Raw genomic sequence first — 13,305 nt, 5'->3', positions numbered from 1 at the left:
CTGGGGCCTCTACCACGCTCTCTACGCCCTGTCTCTGCCCCGCTCTGGGGCCTTGCCCTCTCTAGGGCTGACACCCCGCACCTCGTGCCTTGTCTCTGCCCCGCTCTGGGGCCTTGCCCTCTCTAGGGCTGACACCCCGCACCTCGCGCCCTGTCTCTGCCCCGCTCTGGGGCCTCACCCTCTCTAGGGCTGACACCGCGCGCCTCGCGCTAGGGCACAGGCGCTCGCCGCCGTGCCTGTCCCCTTATGGGCCGGGGTCTGCAACCTTGCACACCGCACCTCCCTGGCACAATACGGTGCCTCCCTGGCGCCGACAATAGTGCCCCCCGGCACTGGGCCCCTACTGGGCACTGGGAACCCCCAAGCTGTTGGGGAGCTCCCGTGAGGCCTCCTCGCTCCCCTACAGCCTCACCCGGTCCTCCGGTGCAAACTGTAACATAACCTCAAGCCATCTGGCTGCAACATAAACACAGAGGCTCCATACACCTAACCATAACTCCAAGCCCCGCCAAGGCTCTCCGTCCTACCTCTAGTCAGGGTGATCTTGTTCCTTGCATCATCGCAGCCGGTTAGTGTGGTAAGGCTGCGACCACCACCTCAGGCCACTCAGCTCAGCCACAGAGCTCCTTCTCCTGCGGCAGCCAGAAGGGAACTGTGAGTCAGGCTCTGGCCTAAGCTGTTTATAAAGGCCTGGCCCTGCCCCCTTCTGTCCATGTGACCCGCCTGGTCGCCCTGGTAACCGGCACCTGAGCTGCCTGGGTGATTGGCAGCTCTGCCAATCGCCCTCACAGTCACGGGGCATTTCCGTGACTCCGTGACACCTGGTAAAATCCTGGAGAAAATTATCAAAGAATCCATCACAGACAGGCTAACTGAAGGCAGTATTCTGAAGGATAGCCAACATGACTTTGTTACGGGCAGGTCATGCCAGACCAGCCTCATATCCTTCTACAATCAGATAACTTGCCACCTGGATAGGGGAAATGAGGTTGATATCATATTCTTGGACTTCATGGAAGACCAGGTCAAAGGCCTTTTTGATGTCCTCATGGTTAAATTGGGAAAATAAAGCCTAAACTACTTTACTGTCTGGTGGCTAGGTAACTGGCTCCATGGTAGGACCCAAAGGGTCTTGATTGATAGAACTGAGTCATCATGGTGGAAGGTGACGAGTGTCATCCCTCAGGGTTCAGTACCCGGAGCAGTTCTCTTCAACATGTTCATCAATGATTTGAATTTGGGTATTAAAAGGAAACTGACAACATCAAACTATGGGGGAGCCTGATCATGCTCAAAGACAGGCTGGCAATACAGGCCGACATGGACAGGCTTGTGAAGAGGGCAGACCTCAACCTGATGTTGTTTAATATGAAGACATGTAAAGTACTCCATCTGAAGAGAAATAATCCACAACACACTTACAGGCTTGGCAGCGATATGCTTGCCAGCACCACAACTGAATGAGACCTGGGTGTCACAGCTGACAACAAAATGAACAGGAGCCACCAGTGCAATGCCATAGCTGGCAGAGCTAATGAAACACTGGCATGCATCTACTGAGACATCTCAAGCAAGTCTAAGAATGTCATCCTCCCACTCTACTCAGCCTTTGTGAGACCACAGCTGGAGTACTGCATTCAGTTCTGGGCACCGCACTTCAGGAAGGATGTGGAGAAGCTTGAGAGAGTCCAGAGGGTGGCCACATACAAGATTAAAGGCCTAGAAACCAGGTCATATGAGAAGAGGCTGAAAGACTTGGCACTGTTAAGCCTGGAGAAGAGAAGACTCAGAGGGGACTTGGTGGCAGCATATAAGTATATTAGGGGCATACATCAGGGCTTGAGTGACTGTCTATTCAAGAAGGCCCCCTGGGGAGGACAAGAAATAATGGGCACAAACTGACTGAAGATTGCTTCAGCTAAACATAAGGAAAAACTTATTTGCAAGTGGAGTCCTGAGGGTTTGGAACAGGCTCCACCTCAGAGGTAGTATAATCTTTCACCCTGGTGTTCTTCAAAAAACATCTTGATACCCACCTTGCTGGGGTCATCTGATCCCAGCAGTCTTTCCTGCCCAAGTGCAGGGGGAGCTGGACCCAATGATCTGTAACTTCCCTTCCAGTCCCTAACAACTATGGAACTATGAACCTATGAAAGCAGGAAAGTTTTAAAGTTAAGCGAATAACTCACAAGTAGGCTAGATTTGTTACACATCTGATTACGCACTGGATCTTTCAGTGTCATTAAGAAGAACAAACAGGAAATCAAGAAATAGAAATCTGATTCCATGCTCCTAACCTCAAAGTATACAGAGGATTGACCTCCAGACTCATAGATCCTATGTAACAGAGACCACCGATTACTCCCAGTGGCAATTTTTACACATTTATTAATCAAGTCTGCTGAAGTAGTCTATTCAGAAGGCTCCAGCATCCTGCAACATTTTATGTATTCAGTACCCCTATGTTTTAAAATAGCAGTAGGGATGCTTAAATTGAATCTTGTCCAACAAGCTTTAGTTAAAGCGCCACAGCCGCCGTTTTGAAATGTGAAACACTAAATACACAAGACTTCCCATTTTGAGCTTTTCTGCCAGCATTCTCCTTCCCCTACCTTTGTACACAGAAATCCCTGACTATAGGGAAGGTGTCATAGGTGGAGAGGTCAGCAAAGTCTTGGCTAGCTGATTTTCACTCCTCACCCAATAGATAAGCACCCCGATGAGAAGGAAATGATCACAATGATCTGCTCAGGTCCCTTCCGACCCTACTAACTATGAAACTAAACGTTCCTGTCTGATAAAATGTAGCAATTTTTTTGTAGCTTCTATAAAATACAGTTGTTCTTGGCTGCCTCTTTCAAAAAAAAAATTAAAAGAAAAACCTCACAGTCTAAGGAGAAAACTATGAGCGCCTATACATGAGTAGTGAGGCTGCTTCAACATGCTGTAACTACAGCACATCGGCGCAGACTAGATTAATCAGCTCTGCTGGAGTGTGGTAATTACTGTGCTCCAGCACACTCCAGTGTCATGTGAATCAGCATTCCTTCACTGAAAAATGGCAGCAGGGGTGCTTTAACTGAAGCTCATTCAACAAGCTTTAGTTAAAGCACCCCTGCCACCATTTTTTAGCACTGGGACACTGATACACTGGATGCTCCGGGTGCTTCAATTACAGTGGCTCTTGTAGCCACTGTAATTAAAGCACCCCAGCCCCTCACACTCCCATAGCATGTGTATAAATGCCCTTTATGCTGAATTAATATATAGTTTTACTAACCTCTCTGCTCCATCGTAGTCACCGCCAATTCCTATTGATTTTGAACCTGCAATTTTCTTTATGTGGTCAAAATGATCTAGAATAAAATATCAAAGAAGAGAAAGTCTAAACACATAGCAAGGAGAAACAACCTATTTCAGACAGATCAATGTTTGGTTGAGGTGCCCCATAATGTTATATTAATCACTGCATACATTTCAAATAAATATGAAGTCTAAAGACACAATTATAATACTAGTTTAAATTCCATGATGCAAGTGACAAACCCTTTATAGCTAATTTAATATTTATATTCAGTGCACTAGCTAGCAATCTCATGAATAATAACAGAAGTAATGTAATTTGAGGAATATGGCTAACTAATGTGAAGGACATGAATTCTTGAGAAATACTTTGTATAGCAATGGAAATTGCATTATACATTATATTCCAGATATCCATAGGGTTTTCCACTCTCTTATTAACTGTGCAGGTTCAGGGCATTTCCAGACAATTAACAACCATTCTGAGGCTTAATGAATGGCTCTTGGCTTCACTTCAGGTTATCATTACCTCTGGTGATTTATTAATGCCCTGCATTTCTTCTTATTGCTCAATAAGTAATGTTCTAGGACAAGATTTACAAGTAACAGGTAAATATGTGAGTAGGTATAATTTATATAAGATGGATATAAAATCCATCAGCAGATTCACACATGAAGTATGGCCTATATTCTTCAGAAATTTATAGGGAAAATCATCACTAAAAACTACACCTGATCTGAGCCTATAAGAGACCAATATTTCGACTTCAAACCTGCTACAGTAGAAACATTCACAGTGTTAGTGCCACAAGCCAGTGCTTGAGCCTGGAAGGTCACCATCACAATTCCATTGTTTTTTTCCTGAAAGAAAGAGAGAGGGGGATATACTGTGAATGGCTATTCAGAAATTCTGCCCCCATGTCCTGGTCACACTCCAACCAGCAGTGGATGAATACACCTCTACCCATAGTTTCACACAAGGGTGGCCTCTTTATACCTGACCTCAGATCTAAGCACCTGATGGAAGTGAACAAAACTCCATGGTTACAAGTCAGACCAATTCAGCCTTCTCTCATTAACAATGTTTCTTCTCAATATACCCCAAACCATTTCAGTCATTGAGATGCTACATGAAACTTAATTCAAAGCAATAGCCAGATCGGTAAATTGTTGGTTAGGGATTTGTTTACAAGTAACACTGAACTAAATTCAGATGTGGATTCAGGCCAATCAGAAATTATACATTTTTTTCAAATCACTCACCAGACTTCGAAGAATATCATCAGGAACGTTTCTTGAGTGATTACAAACAGAGAAGGCAGAAGAATGACTGAAAATGACTGGTGCTTTAGAAATGTTGAGAGCTGCTCTTGCTGTAGAGTCTGAGGTATGGGATAAATCTACCATCATCCCCAGGCGGTTCATCTCCTTCACTACCTCCTAACACAGATTTAGAGACAGCAATATTAGTAATACATATATAAAGGTGACATTATCTAGTGTGTATGCTTAGATTTTGTGGATGCCAGCCAATCATAAAATTGCTATAGTGGTGTGGCTCTCTATTTGCCTGGTTTTCATGAACAACATGGCTTCCAGTGGATAAAAACTAGCATTCTCCCCTATGACATTAACTACAGTTACCAAGTCTTAAAGGACTTATCTACATATTACCAAGAAGTAAGTTATGTAGAACCTGGTCTCCCACACTTTTATTTACATGGATAACCCCATCACATCCATCAGGACTTCCATGCCCTCAACATGCTTCTAGTGCTCACACCTCTGCCTTAATTATAATTTAATCCTATGCCTCAGGACTTTAGTCAGTCCTCAGTAGAGAGTAGAAAGGAATTCTGCCCTCAGTTCTGGTAGGTTTATAGCGTCTTTCCCCTTCACCTTCTGATATATTTGGCCCAGTTAAAGTTTTGGCACTTCATATGTGGTATTTGGTTAAATGTTACGGCCCATAACATCAAAAAGGCCATGCTAGATAATCTAATGGTCCCTTCTGGCCTATATTTCTATAAAACTATGACTACTTGATTTAGTTGAGACAACCTCTGCAAGTATTGGCAAAGGGGAACCACACCTTCCCCTACATAATAAATAGAGCTCAACAACACTGTATACTTCACTGTATGCTACTGTTAATACAAAATATCACAATTTCCTGCTTGTTGTGCAGCCTATTCTAAAACAGACCTGTACTCATTTGCCAAATTATTTTTCCTTCGTGTTGACAGAATCTGAAACTATTTGCTCCTTAAATTTTTTTCAATACTACAAGCACAGTTTCCAAAATTTCAGCATGCCTTCTCACATATCCTGATGGATCAATTCCTCTGACCTCAACTCCTTCTGGAAAAATGGTACAGACTGTAAGAAGGCCAAGATCTAGTTATTACACCTTTTAAGACAAGCTGGTTTTCAAAAAAACAGAATCAGAATTTGTACAGCTGTTAGTGATGTAAAAGTTTGTTTAGATTGCCATTCAAGAGAGATTCTTACTTTGCCAAATTTGGTCAGACCATCAATATGGGGATAAAAGCTATAGATCTGCTTTGATGAAGTTTCTGACCTTCGGAAAAAAAGAAAAAGGTAGATAAAATCTTGTTGTTCTTGCAGGTTAGATTCAGAAAAGATCTCACACTAATATGGGAAAACACACCACTCTGAAGTCATATTGTCAAGTTAAAGATGCCAATCTGATCAAGGCTGGTGAACAGTGCTGAGGCAGTTGCAGAACAACATGGACAGGGGTTATTTTTTTAAATTGCATAGTAAAGATACTTTGATTGACTTATTTCTTATGTCCTGGTAGAAGTGGGTCTGTAGAATTCATTTGAACGAGAGGGGTTGCCTTCAGGACTAGGCCAGGAAGTGCTGCTCATACACAATATAACAAGATACAGGGCGCATCTACAAGTGATGCAACACTGCTGTAGCAATGCGCTATGGTAATGTAGCATCCAAAAACCATGAGGCCACAGCTATGTTGCCATAGCAAAACAATTCCTCATTATAGTGCGTTGCTATGGCAATGTAGCAGTTAAAAATAACCATCACCATGCACTGTGCACACGGCGCAGTACAGGCTGTTACTGCGTTATCCTACCAAAAGGAAGTACTAAATGACAGTGCAGTAACAAAGACACCATAGGGACACATGTAGATGCACCCACAAAGACTATATCAAAGTAGGAAGATACAGGGATGGCTGCCTGAGGAGGCCCTACAGAAAGCTGAGTTTGGCATCATCAGCCAAACAGAAGATCAGAGGCCAATGTGATAAAACTGAGGTGGATAAATAGAAAGAGTCATATTTACCAGAGTTTCTCTCTCTATTTAACTGTTCTCACCTGTACATGAGACTGGTTTGGGAATTAAAAATATGATTTTCAGCCTTTAGTTTTTTAAATCTTTAGTTTTCATCCAGCACATGATGTTATTGGTCAAAGCCTTTTCAGTGGCCTCTGGTAAAGACATTGGCTTAGTTTTTCAGTGTATTCCATCTATGTCACAGGTACATATATCAATAGAGTAGTCCTCAATCTGTTGCACAAGCCATTTGACCATCAAGCTCAAAAGTTCCCTTCTGGTGGGAGACCATGTGCTATAACTGAATTTCTGTGGGACTCATGATAACACTCACGAGACTCGGAACATAATCAGCGTAGACTCTTCACGCTTCTAGAAATAGTTTCCCTAAAATATGGCTGTTGCAACATTTGGTAGATTGTAACAATATCCTTGACACTGCTCAATTTGTGGACTGATCCTAAAAGAAGTTGCAGTATGTGGAAGGACAGATAGATTCTTCATCTTCAACCCACCACATAACAAGCTGACCTATCCCCAAGTCACCCCTCTTCAATTCCCCTGCCATAAAAAATCACAAAACTAAAGTTACAGAAATAGATGCACATCAATTACCATGGAGTATTGCAGGTGTGTGTTAAACTCATATACCGAACGCCAAGGTCATAATACACCCTCAGCATTGCCAGACTGCTGTCAATGGAATGACCACCCTCTATTCCAATCAAGCATGCTATCTTTTTACTGTCCACAATACCTGGAATTTAAAAGGGAGACATTTCCGGGTAAGTTAGTGACGGACAAGGAGTTAGTGGTATATCACTGAGCAGCAGACTACCATTAAACTACCATGACTATCAATTTGTTATGTGTTTCTACTCATGAACTGCCTCATGCAACCTCTTTAATGAAACATTTTTTAATCACAAAACTAGTATCACCTTGGGAGGTTGTAACAAATTCAAGTTCTTCGTATTCACTACACATCCTCTTGATAACATCAATCTGTTCTAAAGTAAGCCGCACAGCATCCTTGTTCTGAGCACTACAAAGAACATATGCTGACCAAAACTGAAAGACATGAACAGAGATTAAACCAGATAACCTTTGTTGCCAAACCATAAAAACTTCTGTGTTTGTGAACTACAGTTGAGCAAAAAGATCAGAAACATGATAATCATGTTTCCCTTGTGCACTATCTAGTGGAGATTGCATCACAAGATTTCTAAAAAACACTTCCTATTCTGAATCAAGAGCACAATCTTCAAGAATAATTACAAGCTGTCATCACTCTCAGCCATTCCTGCAGAGCTTTCAGGAAAGAAGAATTAAATAAGTTTAATTCAGCTGACATTAAAAAATGATTTTTTGCTTTTGTCAAGAGTAGCTGATTCTGAAACAAAGAAATGTGAAAGTCTGATAAACACAAATATTGTAGGAAAAACATTTGTAGCCATAGGGGTTTTGTTTTTCTCTATAATGGGCTGAACCCAAATTCCAGATTTCCTTTAGCATCTGGCACATTCAACATCTGACTTAGTGAAAATCTGGGTGCGGATATGAATTTTGCTCAAATCCACCCACAGAACAAGTATACAAATACAAATATAAGGCAAACATATTTAAAGAGGTTTCTATCAGCTATGTGCATTGATAGCACATACCTGAGCTCCAACATATCCAGACTGAAGCTTCTGAATGTTTGTGTGTGTGGTGGTAAGGTTCATTAAGTTGATTCTACTGATTTTGTTTTGGTACTGTATCCTCAGCTTCAGTGCAAGGTCGTTGTGCCTAAAAAGTAGAATAAATAGCAATTGAAGATACAAATAAAATGGTCCTTTCCCATCTCAAATGTTTATTTATTTCTTCATCTACTTTTACTCTTTCCTGCCCAGAGCAGGGATGGGGCTGGACCCAATGATCTCACAAGGTCCCTTCCAGCCCCAAACTTTTGTGTATCTGTGAATCTTCTTGTGTTAACTGCCAACATCCTTTCAATGGTGTTTGCTTGGAAAGAGACTCAGTTTCTGAAACTGATGTCTTTCCTGGGAATCTTTTTTCTGCTGCCCTGAAGGTTTCTGCCCTTTCTATTCTTGGTGCTTAAGTTTCTGTTCTGTCCCTCTCTCCACTTCATTCTTTTGGCTCCATTCCTACTGTTTCTGATGGGATGTGGGATCTAAGATTAGCAGCCATGCCTATTGAAGGCAACTTCTACTTTAGAGGCTCACTTGACTGATTTTCTTTATATTCTAGAGTCAGGTCAGACTGAACACAAACATTGTTCTTTATAGCTATGTGGGCTTCCTTTCAGGTCAGGTTGCCTGCCTTATAATCATTGGCAAATATAAGCTAAAAACATAGCTGAAAAAGATGGTGGGATTGTGTGATGGAAAGGTAAATAAATAAATGTGAGAATACTTGAATTAATGTAGCTTGATCAAGTTAATCTAAATTAGTGTGTATATATTATACCCTTTAAATATGAAGTAATACCCTTTGAGATTGATATAAAAATGCAGCAGGTACTGCTGATACCTCTGGCCTTTAAAAAACACATTTTACTGTCACCTGGGCACTCAATGACAACTGACAACATGAAACAATTTACAGAACTCTGTTTTGAAGGCCCAGTCCTGAAATCAGAAGCCATTTTGCTGCTCAGGTCCTAGCAGATGTGGCTCCTCATTTCTTATTACAGCACATAAACAGTGTAATGAGATCTTTACAAAAATGTGAAAAATTTTACCATATTGGGTAAATATGCTGATGTGAATCTTTTAGTGCGTCTATGCATAAGGGGTGTTTGAAGCGGGCCCTATTTGATTCAGATTCAGATTCGGCCTGAATCAGGGACAGTGATTCGATTCGTTGATTTCGATCATTGTCCCCGATTCGATTCGGCCAAATCCGAATCTGAAAATGTGATGTTGATTCAGAGAATGAGTGGTTCAGCCATAGACACAGCTTTAAATGTTTTTCCCACATACTTCAAGGTACCACCATGGCTTGTGAACACTGCAATGCTGGGGTGAATGGAGCGTCCCACAGAAGTGTGGGGGTCCCCCCCAAGTGCTTGGAAGCAAACCCAGAAGTGGACCAGAAGTACTTCCAGTCCACTTCCAGGTCCACCGGGGAGTATGCTGGCAGCTCCCTCCATCCCCCCCAGCTCAGCAATTGGTTATCAGGGGACCCCAGGTGCCCCCTGCAGACCCAGGAGGCACCAGTCACTGAGCAAGGGGGGATGCTGGGGGTCCCTCGAGCCCACCCTCTGGCAGACCCAGAAGTGGACTAGAAGTGCTCCTGGTCCACTTCTGGGTCTGCTACCCAATGCGCTGGGGAGCCCCCCCACACTCCCGTGGGACACTCTATGCACCCCAGCATCCCAGCATTCATGAGCTGCCTGCTACCTAGAGGTATAGAGAAAAAAATATTTAAAGCCGTGTCTATGTCCAAATCAATTTGGAGGGTTCCAATTCAATTCAGAAAGATTAAAGGGTCCTTTGATTCATTTTGGATTTGGAGATTCAGCCACTGAGTAGGGCTGAATCGAATCAGGGACCAAAGCTTCACGCAGCCCTAGTATACATGTGTGTGGTCCTTAAAAGATGTGTGGATGCTCCTTCTGCAGGGAACTGGCACCAGGCCTGGAGGTATTGAAATACCAAGCCAGCACTGGGGGGGGCGGAGTCAGCTCTAACATCCTCCGCTTGGTGCCAAAAATGTTAAAGTCCAAGATGGCAAAGTTCAAGGCATAAGGAAATACAGAGGACCCAAGCAAAGGGCTACCTAGTAGAGGGTGGGGGTAGGGGGTGTCAACACAACTAAAGTTACATATGGAACATGCAGCCAGCTAAGCCTGGGTTTCAGAGGGTCAGAAGGGGGAAAAGCAGTGGCAGGGGGGAGAAGGGAAAAAACACGTAGCTTATTCAGAAAAGGATATACAGTAAACCCCACACAACAGTGATACATTCAAGTAAGGAGTTGGCTTCTAGGCACACATACAATTACAAATAGTGACATGCAGGACACAATTGTGCTACATTTAATCTTAGCCCCAAAAAACTAGATGTTAATAGGAACCCACCACAAAGATAGATTAACACAACTTATTTGAATAAGATAAATGATAGTTTCCATTAACCATACTCCCCCTTACTTCTAACTCTTTTTGAAGTCATGGTGATCCACTAAATTGCATACATTTTTATTTCCTCTTCAATTACACAGCTGAACTGTGCCTTTCTTTCCCATTTTCAATTATTCCTGTTTCTTCACCAGCCTTAAATGTCTGGCAAACATCACCAGATGGGGCCCCAAACTGTTCACCCAAACCCCGCTCTAATTAATTAAATTCTATACCTGAAAAAAATATAACAAATGTATAAGTTTTCTGCATATAGAATCTAATTATTGGGTGAATTATCTTATATTTGTGTAAATATGGTATATTCAATATTTAAGGATACCTTGCATTTAGGTCACTGATTTAGGATTGCTAACAATCTTAAGTTGCTTGGGCCTATTTGAAAATAAGACACATTACGTACCCATCGATTAAATGGGCTTGCTTCATTAGCTCTACAGCCCTTCCTTCTGCCATTTTATCAGTGGCAGAAGCCAAAACATCAGGGAGAAGCACCAAAAGCCACAAGAACAGGTTTGCAAGCTTGATCTTGAAGACGATATTGATCTTGATCTTGAAGATGTCCATTGGAGAAAAGAGCTGCTCCGATGTACAGTGGGTATGAGGAACCTCTCTAGTCAGTAGAGGTTCTAGACTTAATAGTTTTGGTACAGTGGAGGCCTGTCTCATGGGGAAGGCACAAACGAATTCTGAAGGAAAACAAAAAGAATGAACAGAATAAGAGACCAGAGGTGCATAATGTAAGTAAGGGATTAAATAATATAAGGGCATGTCTATATTGCTTTCTTCCTCACCCCACTACTGAGAAAGTAGCCCATCCACTTGCTTCCACCTCAAGCTTTTTTTTTTACATCTTCTTAGTGTGGATTATGAAGCATTTCCTAGACATCCAGAACCCTTTGGAAGCACATATTAAATCTTCAAAGAGATGAAGAGATCGGCTCAGTGAGGAAATTATTTTTTTCCCCATAATTTCAGTCTGTGGCTATGCTACAAATAAAACCCAGAAGAGCAAATCCTGGTCACCTGTCCCAACAATCCCATCTCTTAGCAAATTATATAATGGTAGATATGTCCATAAATAAAAAAAATTAACTAATGTTCCAATGACATAGTTATGGAATGTTACCATACTACTCTCAGTAACTGCCAGATATAAGCACTCAAACATCACAATCCTTAAAGGCCACAAATTACAAAATTAAATGTTGATGTTGGCTATTTATGTCCCTTCTGGTCTGCATATCCAGAAATATGGGAAAAAAAAAAACCAGAAAAAAAAAAAACCCCCAAACCTCTCTTCCTTTTTTTTTTTTTTTTAAAGCTTTCATGTTTGTGGATACACAGACTGGAAGGGACATACATAGCTAACATTTAATTTTATATTTCATGGTCTTTCAAGATTGTGATTTTTGAGTCCTTGTGTCTGAACCATTAGTCCTTATGATCTGGACCATATGTCCTTATATGTCCATATGTCTGGACCATTATTTTTTAATTTTTTTATGGAAATATTTGCCAGTATATAATTTAAGAAAGATGTTTCCATGTAATCTCATGACTCAAGAAAATGGGCTTTAAAAAGGAATCACAAAAATAAGACACATGATTGTGACAAACCTTAGGCTAACCTAACCCCAAGCCTTGTCCCCAACTATTCTTTTGGGTGTTCTTGGGGCTCCAACCAGATCTTTTTCCTGAGGGCACTACTGTCCCCTAGCCAGTCTCAGTCAAACCAGAATTCTGTCTGGACCTTACAGAATAACAGAATTCTTCAAATCACCCATGAGTGCATCCAGATGAGTGCGCATGTGCCTCTTGCCCTGCCTCAAACCCCTTTGAGGCATGGCAAGATGCATGTGCGGGAATGAAAAAATGTTCCCTGCGCTGCAAGTTTGTGGCACAGGCAGAAAATTAGACCTGTGGATATCCAGGGGTCTAAAAAAACTGAAGCAAAAAAAAAAAAAAAAAACTGGGTCAGGGCACGGTCCTGGACCATGCCCTGAGGCAACCAGAGGTTGGTTCCTCCAGGGAGATGCTCTGGCTGCAAGAACATCTCCATGATTGGCCCCTTGCCCTGATGCTGAAGTGTGTGGCCAGCCAGGCCACATGTTCAGCACCAGGGCTCCAGTGCTGGTGAGTAAGGGATGGGGGGGCTGAAGGAGGGGAGAGGGGACCATGTGGGGGACCCTGCCGGCCCCCTGGACCCCTCAATCCCTGACCTACCTGGCCCCTCCCCCTTCCAGCTCCCTAGACCCCCCTTGAACACTGCCCAGCCAGGTCCTGCCACCCTCAGGGCTCCTCTGCCACCCAGCCAGGCTGAGTCCATAGCAGCAGGTCCCGATGTGGTGCGTGGAGACTGCGCACCATGCCCAGATGGGTCCTGCTGGCCCTGGGGCTGCTCCTGCTGCCTGACCAGCCTGGCTGGATGGCAGGAGCAGCCCCAGGGCTGGCAGGACCCAGCAGGTGTGGCACGTGGTCCCTGCACACCACCCAGGTCCTGCCACCGTGGCTCAGAGCCCCCCACTCCCACTGCT

General features: G+C 42.9%; 1 protein-coding gene across 2 annotated transcripts in view; it reads right to left on the bottom strand.

Annotated features, from left to right (window-relative positions):
• The window catches only part of LOC109310496 (dipeptidase 2-like), a 49,280-nt gene that overhangs the window by 16,046 nt on the left and 19,929 nt on the right, over window positions 1-13,305 (bottom strand). For both annotated transcript variants that reach the window (XM_019535691.1, XM_019535692.1), the window contains exons 2-9: window positions 11,172-11,457; window positions 8,289-8,415; window positions 7,566-7,695; window positions 7,240-7,381; window positions 5,815-5,884; window positions 4,567-4,743; window positions 4,077-4,164; window positions 3,281-3,356 (exon numbers count right to left, since the gene is read on the bottom strand). In XM_019535691.1, coding sequence (XP_019391236.1) covers window positions 3,281-3,356; window positions 4,077-4,164; window positions 4,567-4,743; window positions 5,815-5,884; window positions 7,240-7,381; window positions 7,566-7,695; window positions 8,289-8,415; window positions 11,172-11,437 — 1,076 coding nt within the window. In that variant the 5' untranslated portion in view covers window positions 11,438-11,457. The remainder of the gene's footprint in view (window positions 1-3,280; window positions 3,357-4,076; window positions 4,165-4,566; window positions 4,744-5,814; window positions 5,885-7,239; window positions 7,382-7,565; window positions 7,696-8,288; window positions 8,416-11,171; window positions 11,458-13,305) is intronic.

This window comes from Crocodylus porosus, unplaced genomic scaffold (genome assembly GCF_001723895.1).
Source record: "Crocodylus porosus isolate Cpor-Errol unplaced genomic scaffold, CroPor_comp1, whole genome shotgun sequence".
NCBI lineage: Eukaryota > Metazoa > Chordata > Crocodylia > Crocodylidae > Crocodylus > Crocodylus porosus.
The sequence above is the reverse complement of the archived record's forward strand: the minus strand, read 5'-3'. Positions and strand labels throughout refer to the sequence as shown.